This window comes from Cygnus olor, chromosome 18 (genome assembly GCF_009769625.2).
Source record: "Cygnus olor isolate bCygOlo1 chromosome 18, bCygOlo1.pri.v2, whole genome shotgun sequence".
Lineage (NCBI taxonomy): Eukaryota > Metazoa > Chordata > Aves > Anseriformes > Anatidae > Cygnus > Cygnus olor.
Window position 1 is genome coordinate 10,425,585 of NC_049186.1, and position 23,792 is coordinate 10,449,376.

The following is a 23,792-nucleotide window of genomic DNA, read 5'->3' on the forward strand; positions in this document are numbered from 1 at the left end:
CATCAGACAACAAACTGGGGCTGCGGAAGGCACAGCAGAGATGCACAGCTCATTTTTAGTAAATTCACCAATAAATAAAATAAATAAATAAATAAATGATTATAAGCACATCCCCCATGCTATAGTGCACTTGTACCCAGCACAAAGCAGACCTCCCAGCATGCTTGCAGGTTATGTACAGAGAACGCATTTTAATACAGAGGGGACACCTGCTGTGAGCACGCCTTTGGGTTTCCCATCCCACATGGGTGCTGCTGCTGGCCTCCAGCTCAAGGCAGCCCTTCGGGGTGCCACCGGAGAGGAACAAGAGAGCCCAAAGCACCTCAAAGTGCTGCTCATGAGGTCTCCAAGCACTCACTGCACACGATTCCTGAGGGGGATCTCAGGGCCAGGCTGGCATCAGCCTGCCTGTGTCTACCAGGGCAGGCGAGATGCTGGGGACAGGCGCTGAAAAGAGGATGCTTGAAGCAACTCGTTTAGGGGAAAAAAAAAAAAAAAAAGAGAACTGAAAGCTCCAAGAAACTCTCACTAAGGAGAAAAATCAACATACTGAATTAGGGACTTTCTGAAGATCTTTTAAGGAAACATTACAGGGAAATTAATTCATTTTTCAGCTTTAAAAAGAAGCTTAAAAAACAAAAAAAAAAAAGAAAAAAGTCATGCTGCCCTTAGGACACCATTAAATACAAACTAGTATGAAAACCTGGGAACTTTGACTAAACTGAGATTATATTTCTTCGGGGTTGTTCTCCTCCCTGCCACAAGCACAACCCCCTTTCATTTCATTATGTCCTTAACTGACCTGCAGGACTGGAGGTGGATGACCTTCCCCTTCTTCTCCTCCTCCTCCTCCTCCCCCCAACCCATCACCCTCAGCCTTTCGCTGCTCCTCGCCTGCAGCAAGCACCCATCCAGCCACCCAGTGAGCCTGTCTTGGGCACGGATCCAGCCAGAAAAATGAATTACTTTTATTGGTGGGGTGAATTTTCAAGTGGATGAAGATGATTCATCGCCGCAGATGCGCAGCTCCACATGCCAGCAGCATGCAGCTGCTGCAGGGTCACTTTTAGCAACAGCCCGGATCGGGGCTGAATTGATCTGGCTGTGAAACACGACATCCTCACGCTGTTGAATCCCAAGTGTTGCAACACCACAATTCCCTGAATTCAATTAAAAATATGATCTTAAGGCCTGCATTAAAATAACCCTGAAGGCTCCAGCCGTGCTGAATGCCGCGCACTCACCTGCACGGTGCGCTGCGCTCCGGGAAGGGGCCAGGCTTTTGAGACAGTGCCCCTACTTCTAGGGCAGCAAAACACATGCATAATAGACGAGCATTTAACAATCCAATCCATCTTTATTTTGGTAGTACTTTCTGCTGGAAAATGGAAAACCTCAACTTTACAAATACAGCAGAATGGTAAAATAGGACAAAAAAAAAAGTATTAAACTGCAAATGATTCAAAGTGCCTGACTGTGACATCAGGAGTGTTACAAACATGTTTAGACCCACAACCTGCTGTTTCCTGCTACCAGAACACTGGATGTCAGCTACATTACGGTTCACTCACTGCTCAGGTGTTTTTAAATACGGGTTTTCTTGGTAACATGAACAAAATCAGACACATTAGATTCATTCGTATAAAAATACATCCTTATAATAAGACCACAAAGTAAAGTCATCTTCAAAGTTCTGGATACACTGGCTAATTATTCATCACAACATCCCTCCAAAGCAGCTAAGGATTATTATGCCTGGAAAAGGCAGCATGAAGGAAACTGGTTTGCCCCAATACCCGCAGCAAGCCCAAACCCCATGCTGCATCCTCTTCCAGGCATTGTACCTCCTACAGCACGAACTGGGGCTCTGGTAGTATGGCCAGGATTTGGTACGTCGCTGACAACAGCTGAACAAAAGGACTTAATCTGCAGGAATAAAACCTTAGACTTCTTGGGGGTATTCTAGTTTAATTTTGCATATTTTTTCCCTGTTCTGGCAGTTACAGACATCATCTGACACTTTGGAAGACTTTTTCTATAGTATACTGTAATTCCAGAGATGTCTTGGGGTGGCACCTTATGCTACATTGAAACCCAAAGCCACACCACCAAAAAGATCCCACCCACGTACACAGTTAACTCAACGTGCCAGATCCTCTGTAGGGGTAGCTGCACGACTACAGCGCCACATCACCTGGGTTACACCGGGGTGAGGAACAGGAGAACCAAGCTGAGGAACTCCAGGTGCTAACAAAGTTTTCGTAGGGTCTGTTTGAAATGTTAGACGATAAGCTACGTGAAATAGGATGATGTTACCCAGACAGAAATATCATTGTACAGAATTACCTTACAGCCTATTAAGTGAAAGGGACTAAAATTACAAAAGGGCAGCAATGGGGCTGCATGTGCAGAAGGGATGAATTCAGGTCATGGTCCTGGTGCTACCACAGCTCTTGGGCTCACAGCTTCACCGCAAAACAAAATCTGTACCCTCAGTGGCAGCCTGAGGGTACGGAGGAGGAAGTGAGAGTTGTACATCTCCCCATGCTGGAGTGAGAAACGTTTCCATGATGACAAAGGAAAACAGGTTTGGGCTCTCAACGTGATGAAAAAACAGTATTACACAGACTATGTACAAACGGTTGGGCCCCAGAAGTCGTCATTAACCCTCGGTTTCTGAATTTCCTCAAGAAAAGCAAAAGGTATTTTCTAACTTTAACGTGAAGACACACAATTGATATGACTTATGAAGCCAATGTTTTGATAAAAATGCATCACTAAATTTGCTCATTGCAGAACACAATGAACAGTTAACAATCTTTAATTTCACATATAAAACTAAAAAAGTGATGATAGCTTTGTGTAGAAAATAATATATTTTAAACATACATCTGTTGGATCTTAGGATAAAGAACTATGTATTCTTTTCTTCGTAGTGCTTCTATGCAAAGTAAAGGCACTATTCCTACATGTGAGGTTGTGAATGTGATCTTATTCTTTTGGGTTTATGAAGGCGAATGAAAAACTGCCACGCTGGGACGAAGCACGCTATGCTGAGCACACTACGGCATTACTTACTGCGATCACTACATGGAAGGATTAGGAAATCGTGTTGCGTGTGCTTATGGATTCACCGCCAAGAATGGAAACAGCTAAAGGGACCGTCTCCAGCCCAGCCGGCAGGATACATGCCGTCGCACCCCACAACAGAATTGGACTGTTTCTGACACAGACTAGAAACACATTTCTGCAAATCCCATAACTACACAGCTATGTCTTTGTACTTTCACTGAGCTGGGGGGGGGGAGGGAAGCATCCACTTCTGTGTACCTTGTTTAACCCTACAGTGCATGCATTACACACAGCAGTGCCACCACGCCTGGCAGCACGAGCTAGCCACACTTGCCAGTCTGCAGCAGAAAGGACCACGAGTGCTGACAAGTGCTGGGTCGTAGCTGTAAGTGAGCAGTTCCAGGCTGGCTGGACACCAAGCTAAGCCCGCGGGGTACTTCAGGACCCTGCCTGCAGTGAATACGGTTACACCGGAGCAATTTTTCCCCCTCTCCAAAGCAGGTGCATCTTCTAAGTGTGAGCAGGGACGGATTAGCCACAGGAATAGGACCCTGTGGGGACACGCACGGAGCCTCGCTGGGCAGACAGCGATGCCTGCAGGGGAAGGATGCTCCAGGGGAGCTGGCGTTGCCCAAATGCCCGGCTTGCAGCAAGGGCAGCCCAACCTCAGCACTGGCAGAGCACGGCGAGCAGCGGTACCGCTGGGGCAGGCACCAACTCCAGGAGATGCCCAAGCGTCCTGGCAGCGTCTGCTCACTCCATGCGAACCAGGAACCAAGCAGCAGAGGAGGAATGTCACAACAGGCAAAATAACGGTGGGGATCCTCACTGCTTCCACCACTACTGCAGCGGCATCGCTCAGGCCAGGATGCTCAGCGTTCCCAAATGCCGTTCTCCTTCCCTGCCCCAGCGCTGACGCTTTCCACGCTCACCCCTGGCAGCTTGGCTCCCCCAGCACGACATGGTGCAGGGGATCATCACTTGCACAAAGCACCAGCAGCTTGGCGAGCCGTCGGGATGGCGAGGGGCTCAGAAAATGACCCTGTCCTCCTGCGTCCTCTCCCACCACAGCGTGCTGTTCAGGGTGCCGAAGCTGCTGTCTTCCTCCTCCTGCTCCCTAGCAAGCTCCACAAAGACCTTGAAGGGACATAAAGGAGACGAATGTGCCAGGTTCCCTGGAGGAACTCGCTCAGTCACAACACAATTTATGGTAAAAGCCTTACAAATACAGAACGTATTGCTGCAGATCCGAGTCGGAAGTTTTTAGTGTTTTGGATTTTTTCCTCTTTGCTCCTACCCTCCCACCTCAAAACAATGGGAAGGAAGCTGAACCAAATACGAGCTGAAAGCATTTGTCATCAGCAGTAACTAATCCAGATTAAGCAATAATAACCTTCAGTTTTATCCCCTTTTCATAAAAAAATAGCAATGCCTATCTTTCTAAGAAATCACAGTGATAGTTCCACTAATGTCACAATTATTTTTTTCTTTGTTCTAGCCAGCATAGCTGGCCTGACTTATTTTAAAATGAAAGGGGAAAACGGGAATAAGGGGAACTGAAAGTCCCAATTCATGTTCTGGGGAAGTGCAGTCCCACTTTCCCAATACCAGAGAAGTCACCAGCGGAGTGGCCTCGGGCCCTCGGAGCTGGGCACCGAGCTCCAGCTGTGGGCACAGGGATGCCTGCAGGGATGCACGGCTCAGGGGCAGCAGACACGAAGCGAATCTGCCCCAGACCGCTGTAGAAACACCACCCTGAAAACTTTAATGCCTTAGCCTGGCATGATTTACTTCCATGGAATAATATTTGCTTCAACATACCTGTTCCAGTGTTGCCTGAGAAAAGCTGTACTCCTCGATGTTAAACGTGTGTTTTACTGTTAAAAGAATTCAAGGGAAAGCATATTTAAGAATACTTCACTATCTGAGACAACTGGATTTAAAGCATTTAAGCTGGTACGTGTGCTTACTGTTGACTTCACAAGAAACAGGGATGGCAACAGCAATAGAAAAAAGGAAATTAAGTGGATTTTAAACAGAAATGCAAAAGTGCCTCTGCACATGGAATGAAGGGAAATGCATCAGCTGTGGAGACAGAAAGATTTCCGAACATGATGGGTGGCAAGTGCTTAGTTACCTTCTTCCAGCTTGGAAAAACAATGTGAAAGCGACTGTACATCTTCTCTAGGAATTTTATACGCCAAGATAGAAGCAAAACTGAAACAATCAAACCAAAAAAAAAATAGCTTCAGGTAAAAAGCAAAAATACAAATATCCAAGTGAACAAATTAAATCATTTACTAAAGACTACTCCAGGCATTTTGACGAGTTGTCCACACACAAGAAAAGAGGGATGATCCAGCTCCAGGAGAGCAGAGGGGTTATAACCAGTCTGAGAGCACCCTGGTCGGAATGCTTCAGCTGAAAGTCACCTGGGACTGCTCAGTGCTTTTTATGCCCTTCAGCTGAGAGTCAAGCATTTATATTCTACCTATAAAGTGACACAAAAACTCCTGCCAGGGCTTAAATGATGAAGTTTTGCCTTTCACAGCAGCTCTGACAGAGGTCACACTGCACCCAGCACTCCAGAAGAGGGACCTGCTTTACCCTGCACATGGGCTTGTGAAAAACAAACTCTCCTCCAAATCTCCCCCGTGGGAGGGATGTGTCTTATGCAATGCCTGCAGTGCTCTTTCCGACATCCTCACCAGCAGTCACCAGGAAGTCAAAGCTGCTGGGGGAAAGCCAACCAACCCACCCTCAAACCCAAGGTCCCCACAGTTCAACCAAGTGTTTCCAGCTAAGGGCAGGGATTCAGTGCCTCAGAATTTACCCCGTTTCCAGGATGACAGAAGGAAGCCAGCACGCAACAGTTATGCAGAAATCTGTTTTTGTTCCTGCTGTGCCACTTTTGCACACGATTCAGATGCTTGGCCCTGGTCAGTGGCACGAGCACTTCGGGTTTGCTGACTTGCAAAACTTTTTTTTTTTTTAAGCTGTATGGGAATTTTTTTGTCAATGTTAGCATTATGGCATTCCTTACTCATTACCAATGAGCTGCTGAGAAATCAGAGACTTGTATTAATCTCAACGTTTTCTGTTTATTTGTTAAATATTACCTTTCCTGACGATTTGCGTTTGGGAAGATGTGCAGAATCTGCCTCTGCAGATACTCCAGCTGCTGTACGTCAGGTGTTTCCTTTAATTTCATTTCCAAGAAGTATCCTCTGCCAAATTTACTCTTCAGGTGTTGAACAGTGCCTATACACCTGCCAATTGCAGAGAGAGAAACGGCGGTACACACTTTACTCCACACTCAAAAAGCAGACTAACATCTAACAGCCCCTTTCCATACACTTAATTTTGCTCCAGGTTGAGACAATTGTTGCCTACATTTTTAGAGCAACGCTCCGTGGCCAGCAGGTGCCCCCCAGCCCCCCGCCAGCAGTACCTGAGCTGCCCAGCCACCAGGATGGCCACGCGGTCGCACACAGCATCCGCCTCCTCCATGTAGTGCGTGGTCAGAATAGCCGCTCGCTCCTTGTTTTTAAAGGCTGCTCGAATTGCCCGCCTACAAAACAGGAAAAAATGAATCCCCAGCCAGAACACTACTGAAGCAACAGCAGAAAAAAAAACTGGGCATAAAATGTTAGGAAGATACTGGGAGGGGAATCAATAAATAACGCTTCTGTGAAAGAAAAGCGAATTCAGTCTTCGTTTCCTTTTGTTAACTGAGGTTTTACAACTGTGTAGGTTAAAGACAGCTGAATGTCAGTATTTTGCGGAGAGCTGCACAGGCAGACTGTCCCGACACCAAGTGACCATGCGTTGCACGTTACATTTCTTCTCTCCCGTTAGGTGTGTAGTGACTCCCAGCAGCCCGGGGCTTGTTTGTGGACTAACAGCAGAGCAAGGTGCCCTACCGAGCTCCCTTGGGTTTGGCACAGAACAGTAACCTTGGGTTAGCAGGAAAAGAGCACTGTGATGCTCAAACCCCTTTTATTTTGTGGATCAATACTCTCCTCGCAGCAACAACAGTTTTTTTTTTTTTTTTTTTTTTTTTTTTTTTTTTTTTTAGAAAGATGACTCAAATCTCATACTCCTTGCGTTCCTTTACTTTGAAGATTTCTTTCTCCCAGCTTCCACGTTCTTCACCCTGTCCAGGAGAGGACGCAGTGGGCGTGCATCCTGCCCCCAGCTGGTAGCTCCAGCAGCGATGGGGCTGCTCCCCAGACAGGACCAATTCCCCAGTAGAGAGGAGCCCCCTGCCAGCACGGCACTCACCACATGTGCTGCTTGGCTTTGGGGTCCATGCCAGTGGAGGGCTCGTCCAGCAGCGTCACCTGCGGGCTGCCCAGCATGCTCAGGGCGAAGCAGAGCTGAAAGGAGGGCAAAGGAGCTGGGTAACGACACGATGCCTCCCGCAAGCAGCTGCCACGGCAGCTTTAGGAGCTCGTCCATACCTTGCGTTTCAGCCCGACTCCCAGCTTCTTTGTTGTCTTCTGCAGGTGGTCTTTTAAATCCAGGGCACTTGAGATGCTGTGGAAAGAGAACTGCAGGTGAAAAGCCCAGGTAATGCAGAGTGCGATGGTTCAGCTTTCCTCTCATCATACCAGAAGCAACCAGTCCCATTTAAGGAACTCAATTACAAATATTTGTACAGAAAAAGCAAAGCAATTGGCAGCATCAGAGCTGGGCACTTCTGTCCGTCACAGGCCCCGTGTCCCCCAGTGGAGCCTGCGATGACAACCCAGACATGCCTCCAAGCCCTGGCCTCCCCACCCTCGCAACCCCTGCCAAGGTTGTCACTGGCATTTCACAGTTTTTAAAAAATAATAAAATACAAAAAACAATTGAATTTTGTGTGGTTGAATCTTTATCTCCTAAGCTACAAACTAAAACTTGACAAACTTGCTAAAATGATCTGATCATAAACTTGAATGAAAAAAATACCGTGTTAGAAAAAGTGAGAAAAAAAAAGCAGTTAAAACCTCAAATGTTTCTATAATAAACTACTTACCGTTTTACAACTTCCTTAACATCAGTCTGACTCATTCCTTTGATAGCACCATAAATTTCAAAATGTTCCTGCAGTGTAATATCTGGCCACAGTGGATTAGTTTGAGGACAGTACCCCACAAATTTAACCGAGTCATCGTCGCTGTTCACTCCGGAAGAATAATCTCCCATCAGAACCTGCAGGAGAAGTGTAACAGCTTCAGTCGATAATATTGTCAGTTTTAGAACTGGTTTTGTTAAAGAGCTAGCAAAAGACAGTCAGGAAGGGCAGCAGTAATGACAAATGTTAAACAGGGATTCACTTTCTATTTGGTTTGTAGGAAGGATATACCTGCCCGCTGGTCGGCTCAACCTCTCCAACAAGCATGTTAATTAACGTGCTCTTCCCAGCTCCGTTGGGTCCTAATAATCCCAGTATTTCTCCTAAGGGCAGGACAACACACAAAACACTGCCTGTGAGGTCAGACAAATTAATTCACAAAACCAAGAGTCATTTTTGTAACCAAAGCAGCTCAACAGCAAACGATCCAACTCGAACCTTTCCTCACGCAGAGAGAGACGTGTTTTGTTGCCACTTTCTTTATTCTCCTCCCCAGACGGAACTCCTTCCTCTCGTCGTACTCCTTGTGCAGGCTGCTGACCACGATCGCTGGCATCTAAGAAAGGAGAGAGGTAGGAGCAGCGATGCTCTGGCACGCTCTGCACGGGAACCATGTCCCCAGGACCCGTGGTGGCTGCAGCCCCCAGCAGCTCCAGCAGCCACTGAATTTGGGGTTTGGGACTGCAGCGTTACCTCCTCAGCATTGGGGTTGCTCAGCGCTTCCTTCACCCGCAGCCTCTCCGCCTTCACATCTTCATCCTCGTTCTCGTCGCGTGGGGCATCCGGCAGCTTCCACGTTTTGACTTTTGTGAAGCATTTTCTAAGGGGGAGAAAACAGCACGAGGCCTGCGCTCAGCATTCCGGTGGAGCAAAGCTTCCTGAGAAATCAATCCAGATTTGCTCTCCGAGTTGATACAGAAAGCTTTTGCGCTTGCCAAACCTTGGAGTAATGTGTTTATGCTGCGCATCTGAGAAGCCCCAAAAGAGTTGAAGGAGCTGTCAATGTTTGCAATTATGCCATTTTTAACGCTGAGCTCTTTGTTAGAGCATACATCTCTGATCATGCGGTGGGAAGGGAAGTTTACAGCTGCATAGCAAGCAGCAGCTCTGCTTCGCTGGGGGCAAGTCAGTGCTGCCCCTGCAGTGCTGCTCGCCCTCCCGCTGGTGGGCACTCACAGCTGTGCTCCCAGTCATGCATTATCAGAAGAGACATCAAAATCCCCATATTAACCTTATTTTTATATAGATTGTCCTCAAATTTTTTTTATTCTGAACAAAGATAACTTAAAAGTAAGCTAAAGCTGTATTTCTGCACTTATTGAATTTCAGGTAACTGAAATTAAGAGAACAAATTCTTTAGACACTTGGGAGGAGATATAACACAGCTATTTTATTTTCTGCAGTATCCCCCATAACTGTATGCTACATATTCCAGTTCAACCACCTGCATGATTTTTAAGAACTGCTTCCTTGGACTTACTCATTTTAAAAATTCTGCTTAACAGAGAAACACACCTGAAAAATGGATCCTCTCGAATTGTCCTCCCTCCATTCTTCACCTCAAAACATCGCAGCAGGAAGAGCCACACGACACACTGCAAATAGGGCTAAAACCAAACAGAAATTGTTTGTCAGAGCACCGCTAGCCCTCCGGGGATGGAGATCCTACAGGTGACCCTATAGGCAGCCCCACCGGCGTGACGAGAAGCACCAGTTCTTCACCACCACAGAAATGCTGATGGCTCTGAGAAGATGAAATATATCCTTAAGTCCCTGCTTTAGCCACAAAGTGCTGGCAGTGAAGAGAAAAGTCTGCTTTGATTTAATGGCAATTGCTTGGCTTCTAGGAGAGAGGCAGACTGTCCCCTGCTCTGGAGTTCGTCCTCCATCGGTATGGACTCCCATAATAATCAGGATTAATAACAGCACTGTTAATTACACTAGTGAAGCAGGAGATATTGAGTTGGTAGGCACAACAAGTTTTACTGATGCTGTTCTGCTGCAATAGCCTGCAAAGCAGCAGACCCTACAGATGCTGAGCATGAGATCAATTTTTTACTAATGCAGATGCCCAAAAAGAAGGGGTGTCCCAGCAGGAGTTAGCAGTTTTCTATGGCAAATAACGATGCTTACAGCTATAACTGCCACCAGGAGCCTGTCCCATGGGTCGTGGTATTCTCCGTTCTTCTGTTTGTCTGTCCATGAGACCTAACAATGCAAAAAAAAACCTGTTTAAGGAAATAATTACCTACCAGAGACTGCATATTCTGCATTGCACTTTACCCTGTGAGCTCTGTGCAGATCCCGATCAATGTGCCAAACTAGCCCAGCCCCACAGGCCGAGCAACATGGTTTTCCTTTCAATATTTAATGGCAGTCTTGTTTCTTTCCTCATGTTAAACCTGTAACACTCTGCTTGCAGGAAAAAGGTGACTTTTCGCCAGCAGCTGCCCTTCATGCATTAACTGGCTACTGACAGCACTACGGAGATCCCAGTCACATCTTTAAAGGTGCCCACCCAATTCCAGCCATTTGCAAGCACTCTGGAGAGCATCTCCTTTGTGCCCTTACCTTTATAAAACAGATCAGACAGCCAATAAGGGAATAGATGGGAATGAAGATAGAGAAGACATAATGCAGGGTGGTGGTCACTGTGTAAAAATCCAGAAAAAAGGCCACTTCGGTGACAACCGTACACAGCAAAGCTGCCTATACAAAAGAAAGAAAGAAAAAAAAAAGCATTTTCATTTGAGGCACATTTCTAAAGCTTTTGTCATTTAGCATATGTCAGTAATAAAGAAACATTGGTAAATGTTTGATTTCTTGTGCATTAAGGACACAGTGAAATGACCAGGTTGGAAAAGCCAGCGTGGCTTTGGAGAGAACCAGTCCTCCCAGTTAACCAAAGCTGAGGGAAAGTTACTCACCACTGAGAATATAAATGACCAAAATTCTTTTGTATTTTGGACTTTTTTAAATGTGAAGGAGACCACATAAGTGAACAGCACAACTGATGGGACGTAGCCAATCAGGCAAAAAAGCTGCAAAGACAAGAAAGGATTCTCAGGAAGCGTACAGCATGAACCCAGGCTTGAATTTTTTTTTTGTATGTGTATCAGCTGTGATTATCCTAGGGTGGTACATGACTCTGGATATGTCATTAAACATGACATATCTCATGACATGACTCAGCATATGTCATTAAATACAAAAATAAATGCACAGATAGGAACCCCCTTAAATGAAGCTCCATGATTACTATATTTCCTCTTGCTTTTATTTAAAAGAAAAAAAAAAACACACACAAAAATACAGGCTCCCATAAATAATATCTACCTGAATATTTTATCAAATATATTAGGAATTCCACCATCAACCTTAGCATTTTTGCAACAATTAGAACAAAGGATGGATGCGCCAGTAACAGATCAGCCCTGCAGCACAATGGTCACCACCCCAAACCTGATTAGCACACAACTACCAATTCTGGGAAAGAAACTGGGAAAATCCGATTCTTCTCAATTACAGCCGAGATCTCAGAAAAGCCAGCTCCGACTATAAAAGATATGACGACTTGTAGCCTCCTCAATTTATTCATATGCTGCAATTCATTGCAGAGCTGGTCTGTGTTCAAAGTCACCACAACCTTGTCATTAGCAGAGTGCCGATGCAAGCGGCGCAATTATCAAATGGCAGCAACAGCACAGAGCAAATTGAGCAAAGAATGACACTGCACTTCCTTGGAAGGTTCTGGTAATTTAAAGCTCTTTTTTATTCTGGTTCTCAGTTAAACCCTAAATACACATTTTTTATTTTTTTTTTTTTCCAGGGGAAGAAGCAGTTTTGCCTTTGGTGCATTCAGGCTGGTGACTTTGTACAAGGAACCCTGATCAGGCATTTTCTGTATATATTGTTTTGGAGAACTCTGCTGAACCATTTAATAAAAATAAATGCCTGTGGAAAATAACAGAACCAAACCCTCACACCCCTGTGTGCCCTCAGGTCCCCACCACACTCACCACAGCCATGAACTTGCCGACGTAGAAATAGATGCCATAGTGGAAGGCAAAGAGGCTGCCTATCATCAGGACGAGGATGGAGAAGAACAGCGGGAGGTCAACAACAGCTTGGCCCACCCAGTAAGCGGACGGATAAAGCCCCGCTATCTTCAGCTGTGTGTATGCTTTGATCTGCAATGGGAAAAGAAAATGCCCATGATGGTCATCTGCAGTGGTACACGGGTGGGCTCCCATTTCTTGCTACAACTCACCACTTTTACACAGACGGAGCACATTGCCCACATTTTATCGGAGCACATTGCCCACTTGTTGCTGATCCTACCTGCCAAAGTAGGTAACATTTCCACGGAAAGCAAAAGGGCTTTTCTGAAACCTGCTCTACCCGATGCCACCAACACTGGAGTCACACCTGCTTTGCTCTGGCTGCCCTGTGCCTCGCAAGGCAAAGGATACTACTTAAAACACCTGTGAAGATCTTTCCAAAAAATCCCAAGGTTTTCAAGATCTCCTGTGTCTACGAATCCACGCCCAGAAGTTTACCTTATGGTTTTCTGCATTCTCCATGGCAAAATAGGGTGGCATGCCTGTGACAATGATTCCCAGTAGCACAGCTTCGAAATAGATCTCGAGTTTGAAAACAGTGTCTGGAAGATCCTGAAATACACATCAGATTTCTTCAATACCAGAACACGTAAGGGAAAAAAATGCATTTATATGATTGGAACATAACTGCAAGTGCAAAAGCATGAGTTCTTGAGCCCGCCCTAGCACCAGCTCTGCTGTCTGCCACGAGCTCTCCCCAGCCCTGCTCACCTGGATGAAGGGGTTGCTCCAGATCTGAATGCTCTCGCTTACGTTCAGAGTGCGCAGCAGTAGGTTGCTGACAATATTCATCAAAACTGGCACGGAATGCACCATGGTACTGTTGAATACGATTGTGAAAACATAGTTCTGGAAAGAAAAGTATTTGTTACATTAATTAGTCTGCCTGAAGGGTAACGCCCTGAAAGGGCTCTCCTGTGGGCTTAATTAAACCTGAACAATGGTAAAAAAATCTCTGCACGACAGAGGATGCTTTGCAGGAAGCTCTGTGCTGCCCAGAGTGGTTAGAACACAAAACCTAATTCAATAATACAGTCATGCTCATAGAGAACAAATTATTTGGAATAAATCCTCAAAATGTTTTATGCAACTGTTACACTGTGACAAATGATGCTCCAGCCAATTACAGCCTGAAAAACAATACACAAGGAGCTGCACTCATAAGTTCTTGCTAATGCATTTTAAAAACAGACAAAAATTTACGTTAGCTAAGGACTGCACTGTCACACCACTATTAGCAGTTGCAACAAATAAAAAAGAGAACAAGAGAGAGAGCTGGCATACTGCAAAGCATTTCCTTTGTTGGAAATTAAATACAACCCCGATATTCAAATCACCCTGACACTCCTTCAGTGACCATTGTGAAATGAATACTTCCAGTCCAAGATACTCATTTTTCTTTACACATGAGAGCACCATGGAATTATACTTCTGTCAAATTGCGTAATTCAGCCAGTGCAAGTAAGAAATAGGTTCATATGCCAGGTCTCTTGTGAAGTAAAATATTTCTCTTGGCTTTTTGTGTGTTTGTGAGGAAAGAAGAGGAATGGAAGTTTTATTAACCTACCATAATTATCATTATGAAAGAATGAATTTATTTTGAGCATATTTCCATTCTGTTAATACAAGTCCTCTTTGCAGACCTCTTGCATAAGCAATATTATATGACATTATTTGATTATATAATTCAATACTTTAGACATTTAAAAATTTGATCTCCTTATTGAAAACAACCCAGAGCCTCAATACACAGAGTGGTCCCCAAATGTTCACACAAACAGCAGAGATGAAATTTCAACCCTATCACCTCAAATGAACGATCAGCATCAACCTCATCAGGCTCACCCTGAGCATGCCTTTCAGGACAGAGCAACAAAACCAGCCCCTGGCCAGCTGCTCTGGGATATGACCGAACAGGTCGGTCGGTCTGTCTGTCTCACCTGTCTGGATTCAAGGTCGAACACATTTAAACCTGCACTGTGAGGGGCAGCTGAAACGTAGTCGCTGTCATTGAACATCTCCACCAGTACGTTCATGCTCCCAAGAGAGTGGACAATATCATCAATATCTGAGTCTGGTGAGAGAGAGAAAAAAAGACATCACCAGCTTCCAGTATTTTACATAAAATTATTGATGCGTTTTCAACTCAGCAGTGGTGCAGTTTTCTCCCTGATGTGACCCTACAATAGCAACCACCCTTTCATTACACGTGCCCGCTAAAGAGAGTCCTCTGCTGTTCTGAGCACCGCAGATGTTTTTGTCTCTGCTTCCCCCACCACAGCCTCCCCAGAGCTCAGGAAACACTCGGTTATTTTATACAATTTAGTCGCACAGGCCAAATGCAACAGTTGGAAGCAGAGGTGCCAAGGAGCATCATCAGGTTACCCAGCGTTTCAGCTGCACGGAGCATTAGCTAACAGATAGAAATCGGAGGCACTTTGATGCAGTATCTGGAGGACTGAAGGCGTATTATGTACAAATTCCCGAGAGCTCAAAAAGATGTTTATTTCTACTGCCCAGATCGCTGCTGCTAGCCACTCTTAAAACATCTCCAGTTGAAAAAGAAAGTAATTTTACAAAGCGCTTTGTAGCAGGATTTTAACGTTGATGTATCCAAGTGTCTCTGTGACTAGCTCCTTCACACGGATCGTCTTTGTGTAGGGAGCACAGCACCACTACACACGGGAGGAGAAGGGAGATCTCTGAAGTGAACCCTACAACATGGAAGATTATCACTCTCTACCGTGTCTGGCCACTTAGAAATGCTTGATTTGGATTCACTTCAAGGAAAGTCGCTCCGAACCCAAAAAGTTGCACCCGCCACCTTCCCCCCCATCCTGCACCTTCCTCTCCCTGCCCCAGGGGATGCAGTAGCCAGCAGCCAGCCCTGCAGAGCTCCTTCCCTCTCCTACCTGTGGAGTTCTGCAGCAGCAGCCGACTCCTGTACTTGTGATATTCCTCCCCGGGCTTCAGCAAGTACAAATCCGGGGAGAGTCTGACAGGAGCTATTGAATTTTTGATGTAGTGGTGCGTGAGAAACAACAAAATCTGAACTACAAGGAAAATCAGAAAAAGCAACAACCTGAAAGAAAGAAAAGGTTTGGTTTTATTAAAATTCAGCAAACGCAGGCCCAGTTTATGTGCACGTCAGTTAAAACATCTCCCTCACCCCAAAAATGCAGCTATTCAACAGCAATGAATAGCCTCACACTTGGTTATGTTTAAATGTAACTACAAACAATAATTAAATTTCATCCTGCCACTTCTCTGGCGTCATTCAAACAGGTTTTGAGATTTTTGTATACAGACCAGAAAGCCTCAATACTTACATCACTCTGACACATTTATTTTCTCGCCTGAGACTAAGGAAGTGAACTTTTGCTATGGTGGAAACCTGCTTCTTCCACAGGGCTGCGTGGCTCATCGGGGGCGACCTGGTCTCCGAGAGCATCAGGAGGCTCTGCTCCATGTCGTCGAGTGACTTTGTGTCTGCCTCCTCCTGCACTTGCTGGGAACTAAACACGCTGTAATCTGGAACAGAAGAGAGTAAAAGGGTATGGATTGGACTGCTCTGACAGAGCTATGTGGTTTCAGATCGTAGGCCTGGAGGAAGCTCGGCTGCAGTCCATTCTTGGCCCCTGCTATTGAGAAACCACCTCGTCCCACCCCAGCTCTCAATTTAGCCCCAAGTTCAATGATACTAATGTACCCCAAAGCACACAGATCAGACACTGAAGGCAGATGACACAAATTTCTTCCCTGGGGAGAACAAAACTGATAGCCTACAAGCACTCAGACGGTGCAGCCTTGCTCCAGCTCCACTACATCAGCCCAGGCACATACCTGCATTACTCAGCATAAGCACACTCAGCTGTTAAACCCCCTTACGCCCACTCAAAAATTTTGCAGCATGGATAGTTTACTACTCTGCATTGCAAAAAAGCTGTAAAAAGATAAAGGCAGCTTCAACCCTTCACAGCTGACATCAGAAGATCTGATCAGCTCTGGAGTAACAGTCAGCGGTCCCAGCTTTCCATCTGGCTGAAATTTAAAGGAAGGGAAGAAAGACAAGCTCAGCTTCAGCCTTAGGTGCAGGCTACTAATATTACTGCTCACCTAGAAGGCTGGAAATAAATTTTATATCATGAATTTCTTGAAAGTAAGCTCCATGAGGTAAATGGAGCACATTATAATAAGATAGACATAAGAAGTGCAGCTGTGAAGTGAAGAAGTGAGATGTAAGTACACTGTATGAAAATTAAATTGCTGCAGAGACAGCCAGAAAAAACCTTTTCTCTTGATCCTCCCAGAATTTCTCCCCACCCAGCTCACAGCTTGTGTGTGTTTTTCCTGATAAATATTTCAAAAACCTAGGATAACGTGAGGCCTGTGGAGCCCTGTGCTGCCAGATACAGCGCTCCGTGAGGCGTTTTTAATTCTTACCTCCACAGCAAGCCTCCTAGCAGTGACGTGGCACAGCCACATCTACACTACCTCATACTAAACCAAATATGAGGGAGAACAGGAAACACCATGGGCTGGCCCACCTGCTTGATCGATTTCTGCCTCAACTTCCAGCTTCAGGTAGACATCCTCCAGAGTCGTCATGGAAACACCGTAAGTAATAACGCCCAAATGGGAATGGGTGTCGAGATCAGAAAACAAGCCTGCAGACAGAAGTGAAGCACACTGGTTGCTCTGGGACAGGATCACATCGTCCTCCTGAGAGATCTTCAAGCAAGCCAGATGCACTCTGCTTCCCTAAGGCCTTCAGACCATAGTGTGTAAATGTGGCTACCTCATCTTGAAGACACAGGTTATGGCACAAGAACCAAGGTGGGGACAGGCTCATTTTAGCACAGCACTTTTCATCCTATGTGGTTAGGCAGGGAAAACGTGGTGTGTGGTGCAAGAAATCAGCATCCTCTTGAGCTCAGCACTGCCTCCTGGCTGGCTCCAAGAGCCCCTCTCCTGGGCACAGCACCGCAGGACAGCTCATCCCACCTAGATCTGTGCCCAGGTACAAAGAGATTTTACCAAAAAAAAAAAAAATAATAATTGCACATTTAAAAAAAAAAAAAAAAAAAGTCACCCAGATCTGTAAAGCCAGCTTATATAGGCAGGGGATTGTGGATGACATGTGCAGCTTGGTGACCAGAATTAGGTTCAGAGAGAGAGTGCTTATTAGTGCCTCAGGGTAAAAACCACTACCAGGCTCTTGCCAGTCCTACGAAGCGAAGCACTTGACAAAACGAGTAACTTCAGAGCCAATGCCACACTGAAGGGAAACACAAACTCATAAAATGGGAAGAGCTGCTGGACACCCAACAACGCTCGCCAGGTCTCCCCAGTTGCTCCTGCTTGCGTTGCAGAGGCACATCCTAACCTCAGCTTCTCCTTAAAACAGGTTGGGGGAATTGAATCAATCTTGCATAAAGATGCTTCTTTTTCAAAAGTATGCACAGTGACTGCTAAAGGTAAAGCTAATAAATTATTAACTGGTTAAGTGTAACGGGAAAAGGGCATTTATGAAATATGAGCTGCAATCACATCCATATTGATTCCCCCTTAGCCTTTCCAATAGTGAAAAGGACACACTGTTTCTTCCATTTTCTGCTGGGAAACAAACAAGGAGCGCTGTGTACAATTAAAATCAGATAATTGCTGCCATCTAGTGAAACTAACACATTTGTTCCACACTCTCTTTCTCTCAACAGTGAATTTCAATGCAGGGCCACAATGCTCTTTGTGGCTCACAACAAGGGGGATTATTGTAGGACTTTTCAGCTTCCTGCTGGAGGCCAGCCCTGGTCACTGAAATGTTCTGCAGTAAGAAGATGCTTGTGCCAGACAACGGGACTCTTGGACAACAGGGTCTTTTCACGTTTCTGCCACAGGCATCTCCTCAGCATCTGCACCACAGCCCCTTGAGGAACACAGCAAGGTCCTCACTCGCCTGAGAAACCGGTGAGAGCTAAATCAAAGACCTCGCTGACTGATCTTGAGCCAAACCACAGCCCAACAAGGAGCATGTATAAACGCACAAAGGCAGAAATGACCATTTGACAAGTACTGCAGGCTACAGCCATGCTTGATGGATTTCCCTTCGATGGCCATCCCACCCTGCACCAATACCTGCAAACTTGTCCATGTCCTTGAGTGGCAGGGTGTACACGAGCTGCTGGTCGGTCTCTTGGAGCAGGCTGGCTGTGGGTACGTGCTGTCTGATCAGCGAGGTTGTAGCTTCTGTGTTGCAATAGGCATCGATGTGCATGCTATGAAAAGAAACACACAAGAAACTGGTTTTAAAAAGGCAGCTTTTGTCCTGATGCCCGGATCAGAAATATTAGCCTGCAGAGCACCACGCATTCAGAATATGATAAAAGGGTCCTTCTTGGGGCGGGGGTGCTGTCTTACTGATTTGCACAGAAAACAAAGACAGATGAAGTCACACAAAAAGAATACCTCAAGCGGTAGCCAATTCCCCATTTGGTTTTCAGAAAGAGAGAAGATCCAAGGCATTTTAACATCCCTTGAGAAATCACAGCTTTACGATCTAGAAACAGGAATCAAGAAGGCCCTTTGAGTAAGAGGACTGCCAAGGGGCCCCAGAACCCAGCTAAGCCCTTCACGTAACGGTGCCTCCCTGGCTGCAGGAGCACCACCGTGGCTCGGTAACACAACCGTCGCTCGCGGACAGGGCCGCAGCAGGGCTCACCAGCAAGGATATCTGCCTCGTCCATGAAGTGAGTGCTGAAAACTGTCACGCGATTCGCTTTTCTGTTTTTCAGGAGGTTCCAGACGATGTGCCGCGAACACGGATCCATGCCTGCAGTCGGCTCATCCAGCAGCAAAACCTTCGTGCAAAAGGAGAAGCGTTTGCAAAGCAATATCCGTGTGCAAGGTGCAGCCTCAGAAATCCTATCTAAATGACAGACACAGGTTTTTGGTTTGAAGCCTGCTAGTTATTTGCTCAAAATACACAGGAGACATCATATCGTCCCTTTGTTTTGAATAAACATATCTCCTGTTGTGACAAATGGAAAAATCATTCAGTAAGTTAATGAAATAATCTGTTTTATTCTATTTCAAGTGCAATTACATTTAGCTATGCATTGACTCTGTCTATTAAGGAATGCTCAAATATATGCTTTTAAAATCCCAGTGAACTGTCAGATGTATCCTTTTTTAATACCCATCTAAAAGCAGCCCCAGTTCCTATAGGGCAGAAATAATAGATCTGTAACACAAGAGAGCTCTGTGGCTCTGCTCCCAAGCCAAGGGCTCGCGCTGCTTGCAGGAGAGTCTTGCTCAGATTCACTGTTAGGGGCTAAATATTACCTGCCAGGAACAATATAAAGCTTCTCAGTTCTTTATTTCATAAAGAGATCAAATCCACAGCTACTACCAAGCTAATACTAAGGCATTAACACCTTCAAGCATGGAGGTTGGACTACTGAACCAAAATTACTTGGATTGTTTAAAACTAAAAATAAGGGGGAAAAAAGTAACAGTTGCTCACAGTATCAACTTATGCATCTTACACGCTAAATGCATTAGTTGGTTTTGAGAAGAAACATCATCACTTAGGTGTGTTAGTAACACAAAGCTGGGAGCACTTCTGTCACCCTCACCTTTGGGTTCCCAAGGACAGCAACTCCAACCGAGAGCCGCCTTTTCTGTCCCCCACTTAACTTCTTAGCTTGATTGTCTTTGATAGGCTGCATATCCAGATCCAGCAACACCTTCTGCACCTTTAAATGTGAGAAACAGATTTATTACTTAAATAAAAGGCTATTTTTAAACTAGATTGCAATTTTTAGCATTCAAATTAATGCTAAGATTTATATATTTCGTATGCATTTTAGTTTCCTACAAAAAAACGAACAGTTTATCCTTGTGAAAATGTCTGTCTGTACTCTGCCTCCATCTGCTGTACTGTAAAGTAATATTCCCCTCCAAACCTGCCTTCAGGAAGCATCTGGGCAATGTAGGGTTAGTCCTGTATAGGTTAAAAATGAACACATAAGACTGCATGTATAAGGCTGTCCAAGCGACTTACCTCTTGTATCAAGTCATTCTGAGGTATTCCCTTAATCGCAGCAAACAGGGAGAGATTCTCCTCCACGGTTAGTATGTCAAAGTGGATATCAGACTGGGGGCACACGCCTGCTATTCGCCGCACTTCAAGCATTTCATCAATTTCAGAGACTCGGTGCCCATAGACAGAGACAAACCCTGAAAAAAGCCCAAAACAATCAACTTTTTTTTTTTTTTCTTTTTTTACAGGCAGCCAGAAAGCAGGCTGGCCTGGGTAGTTAAAGAGGGGCATGAATTTCAAGTAGACTCTTTCAGACGTTATCTGGAGAAAAAGTTGGTGCATCTTGAGATAATCAGAAGAGACAATGGTTTTCAAAAGCAGGGTGGCCAAAGCTCCTGGCAGCGGGAAGCCTCACCATCTGTTGGCGGACACAGCCCACAGAGGATGTTCATCAGCGTCGTCTTCCCGGTCCCGCTGTGCCCAAGCAGAGCCGTGATCTGGCCTTCGTAGATGTCAAAGGACAAGTCTAGCCAACGAGGTGGACAGGAGAGAGAGGAGAGGTTGGTGATGAGCTCGTGGCACCCCAAGTGAGTTTGTGCCAGAGAGATGAAATCAAAAACTGACACATGGAGTAAGCCTTGCGCTCTGCTGGGAGGAACGCCCGGCCTCTGCGCTGTGCTGCGGCCTACCAGCAGGGTGGCCGCGGCCATGAGCGGCATGGGGCTTCATGCCACGGGGCAAGGAGAGGGCTGGGGAGATGGGGCAGGCAGGTTGTGCTGCCTGACGACAGGGGAGGAGGAGAAGTGACAGAGACAGTGTCACCAGGCTTTCTTTAGTGAGGGAAGGGCTCCTCTACGGGGGCACCAGTTTATAGATCACTGCCAAAATGGTGAGAAAAGGCGCACACAAGCACATCTGGCATTCACGCTCCAAGTCCCCCCCCCCAGTAAAAGAAACCAAAAAGCCCAAACCGAAACACAAAAAGATCACTCAACAATCCAGCTATTGCTCCTCTGCATCTGATAAGCAGCTTAAAAGCTAAAATGTTCTTACTTCTGAGAGCCTCCACAGTTTCCCCTTTTTTCCTGAATGTTTTCTGAACACAGCTGATTCTGAAAGAAGACATGTCATTTTATAAGCTATTTTAGGATCTTTATATGTCATTTTGAATGTTCAACACGCTGCAACAGTCACAGCAAGACGACTGTGCTAGAGTGGCACAAAACACATCTACGAGCCATAGAGGCAATGCAAGAGACAGGACATCCTGTCACAGAACTTAATCATCTCCACCCTGGTATCAGAAAACTTTTCCTTGTTGCCTTCTTAGGCATTTCCTATGATGACAGACCGAATTATTTCACGTCTGTGTTTCTTTCACACAGTAGAATAATGCACTAGAAGCTTCCCAAGTTAGAGAAGGGCACGGCTACTCCCCAGTAAATTCACAATCTGACAGAAGATTCAATAGACACAATGTGGAAAAGAGGTATTAGTATAACAAGACTCCGAAGACATGATTACTGGCAGTTCTCCACCAAAATTAAGCAAAAGAAAACAGGTATTTCCTCTCTGGGAGGTAAAAGCCTTCCTTCCAGCCCTACTGCATTTCAAAACAAAAAACCAACATCACCAAAACCAAACACCAGTTTACCTGAAGGCACAACGTAAAGGATGGATTTTGGAAGCCTGACCACCTTGTAAATGAGGTCGGGAATGAAATTATAAGTATGAAGAATGGGATGAGGAACAGGGTACAAAAGACAACAAAACCTGTATGTGCAAAGACAATGGGAGAATGATGGGGAGCTGGTGGAGAGACACTATGGAAAGAGTCCAGGAAAGATGAATAAGGCAAAAAAATGACCACAGCATCCTCATGTGAACATTTCCATTAAAACTTCAACCTATGGCAGACACCCAAAGAGACACGGAGAGCACGGACAGCACAACACTCATTCTGGTCACTAAGCTCAAAAGCTCATTTGAGACTAGTGGAGCCATAAAAGAGGAGTGAAAACAGAGTTTCTCAGCTCACGTGAGGCTATGCATTTGGACAGTGATGAAAACAAAAACTAAAGGAAAGATTCTCAAAATAATATCTGAGAAACACTAAAAACACAAGACAGTCCGGGTGCAAGACAACAGGCAACGCAAAATGAAGAGTGAATGATGAGACTAAGCACATCTATTTTGCAGTTTTGTTTTACCCTCTTGCCTATGACTGCTTGGTAAAACCACCATGAAGTTCCCCTCTTGTCTATGGAGAACATAACAGCCTTCGCAGAAACCTAGAATTCAGCTCTCTCTCCTCAAATGTGCATTACCAGAAAATAAACTCTCCCAGCAGAGTAGGCGTTTCAGCATCTGCAATCACTTACGCCTCTCGCGGCCTCAGTGAGACTGAAGGAATGGAAAACCGGCCGTTTTTGAGAGGACTCCAGCTGAAGGAATACAATACACAAACAAACCCTTTCTTTAAGGCCAGTGATTTACCCTTGGAGAGCATCCATGTAGCTGATGGTGGGGCTTCACTGAATATGGAAACTAGCTGTGCTGCGTGTGTGGAGAACTCTCCGCAATGCATACCATATGCTATTTGAATCAGCAGATTAGAGAAACAGAAGTAGTTTTGAAATTACAAATTAAACATTGGAGACTCAGGTGATCTGCTAAACTGCACGTGGGGCAGGAATCATACCTGATGGCTTCCTTTCCCTGAAATTCGGAAGGCACAGGTTCAACCATCTCACTGCAACTTAAATTGCCATTGATGCTGCTCTCATACAGTTCCTTGTAATTTTTTCTGTGCTTTGACCAGAACGAGGGCTTCATAAAGAAAAATGATGATCGGCGTAGTCCAAACTCCCCTAGGTAATACAGGAAAAAAGAAAACTTCTTAACTACAACTGTAAATATTCCTCAGCTTTTGGGATTTGGCTATAAAAGCTATGAGCTATCTTGCTAAAAGTTCAGGAGCCAGCCCACATCCAAATTCTGGAGGGACTACACCAGCCAAGTCCACATTATCTGTATTTAAACCACGGTTTCCATCAGTGCTGCTAGCAGGTCCTGGATTTGTTAAATATTTAAATAGATGTGCAAATCTCTTTTTATCTGAGAAAAATCTCCAGTGCTGAAGGAACGGTAACTTAACTACATGCACTAGAAAGCCATGGAGATCACAGGCAAAGGCAGCAGAAGGGCTTAACCCAGGCGTTTGTCACACAAGGAACAATTTCATTCTACGTTTCATGTTCAATTACTGCTGTCACAAGGAAAGGTTTGGAACAGGCAAAGTAGTCTTTATTATTTTTATCCCATACGAACAAATTGCAAAGACTACGACCCAAGCTAGCCTAGTAAGGAAGCCTTTTAGAAAGATGGAGACAAGGTTTAGCTGCTACACCTAAAGACCATCAATTCTAAACATGCTAAT

General features: G+C 45.3%; 1 protein-coding gene across 3 annotated transcripts in view; it reads right to left on the minus strand.

The window, feature by feature from the left end:
• Positions 1-1,337: 1,337 nt before the first annotated feature.
• The window catches only part of ABCA5 (ATP binding cassette subfamily A member 5), a 35,358-nt gene continuing 12,903 nt past the window's right edge, over positions 1,338-23,792 (minus strand). For all 3 annotated transcript variants that reach the window (XM_040530970.1, XM_040530972.1, XM_040530971.1), the window contains 30 exons: positions 23,055-23,223; positions 21,407-21,465; positions 20,769-20,879; positions 20,375-20,550; positions 19,947-20,066; positions 19,031-19,169; positions 18,778-18,868; positions 18,448-18,587; positions 16,860-16,979; positions 15,642-15,843; positions 15,225-15,394; positions 14,253-14,386; positions 13,024-13,161; positions 12,751-12,864; positions 12,211-12,381; positions 11,119-11,232; positions 10,763-10,900; positions 10,325-10,399; positions 9,707-9,798; positions 8,885-9,011; positions 8,630-8,747; positions 8,423-8,514; positions 8,093-8,268; positions 7,536-7,611; positions 7,357-7,451; positions 6,524-6,643; positions 6,192-6,341; positions 5,210-5,289; positions 4,894-4,949; positions 1,338-4,209 (listed from right to left, as the gene is read on the minus strand). In XM_040530970.1, the coding sequence (XP_040386904.1) occupies positions 4,102-4,209; positions 4,894-4,949; positions 5,210-5,289; positions 6,192-6,341; positions 6,524-6,643; positions 7,357-7,451; positions 7,536-7,611; positions 8,093-8,268; positions 8,423-8,514; positions 8,630-8,747; positions 8,885-9,011; positions 9,707-9,798; positions 10,325-10,399; positions 10,763-10,900; positions 11,119-11,232; positions 12,211-12,381; positions 12,751-12,864; positions 13,024-13,161; positions 14,253-14,386; positions 15,225-15,394; positions 15,642-15,843; positions 16,860-16,979; positions 18,448-18,587; positions 18,778-18,868; positions 19,031-19,169; positions 19,947-20,066; positions 20,375-20,550; positions 20,769-20,879; positions 21,407-21,465; positions 23,055-23,223 (3,671 nt within the window). In that variant the 3' untranslated portion in view covers positions 1,338-4,101. The remainder of the gene's footprint in view (positions 4,210-4,893; positions 4,950-5,209; positions 5,290-6,191; positions 6,342-6,523; positions 6,644-7,356; positions 7,452-7,535; positions 7,612-8,092; positions 8,269-8,422; positions 8,515-8,629; positions 8,748-8,884; positions 9,012-9,706; positions 9,799-10,324; positions 10,400-10,762; positions 10,901-11,118; positions 11,233-12,210; positions 12,382-12,750; positions 12,865-13,023; positions 13,162-14,252; positions 14,387-15,224; positions 15,395-15,641; positions 15,844-16,859; positions 16,980-18,447; positions 18,588-18,777; positions 18,869-19,030; positions 19,170-19,946; positions 20,067-20,374; positions 20,551-20,768; positions 20,880-21,406; positions 21,466-23,054; positions 23,224-23,792) is intronic.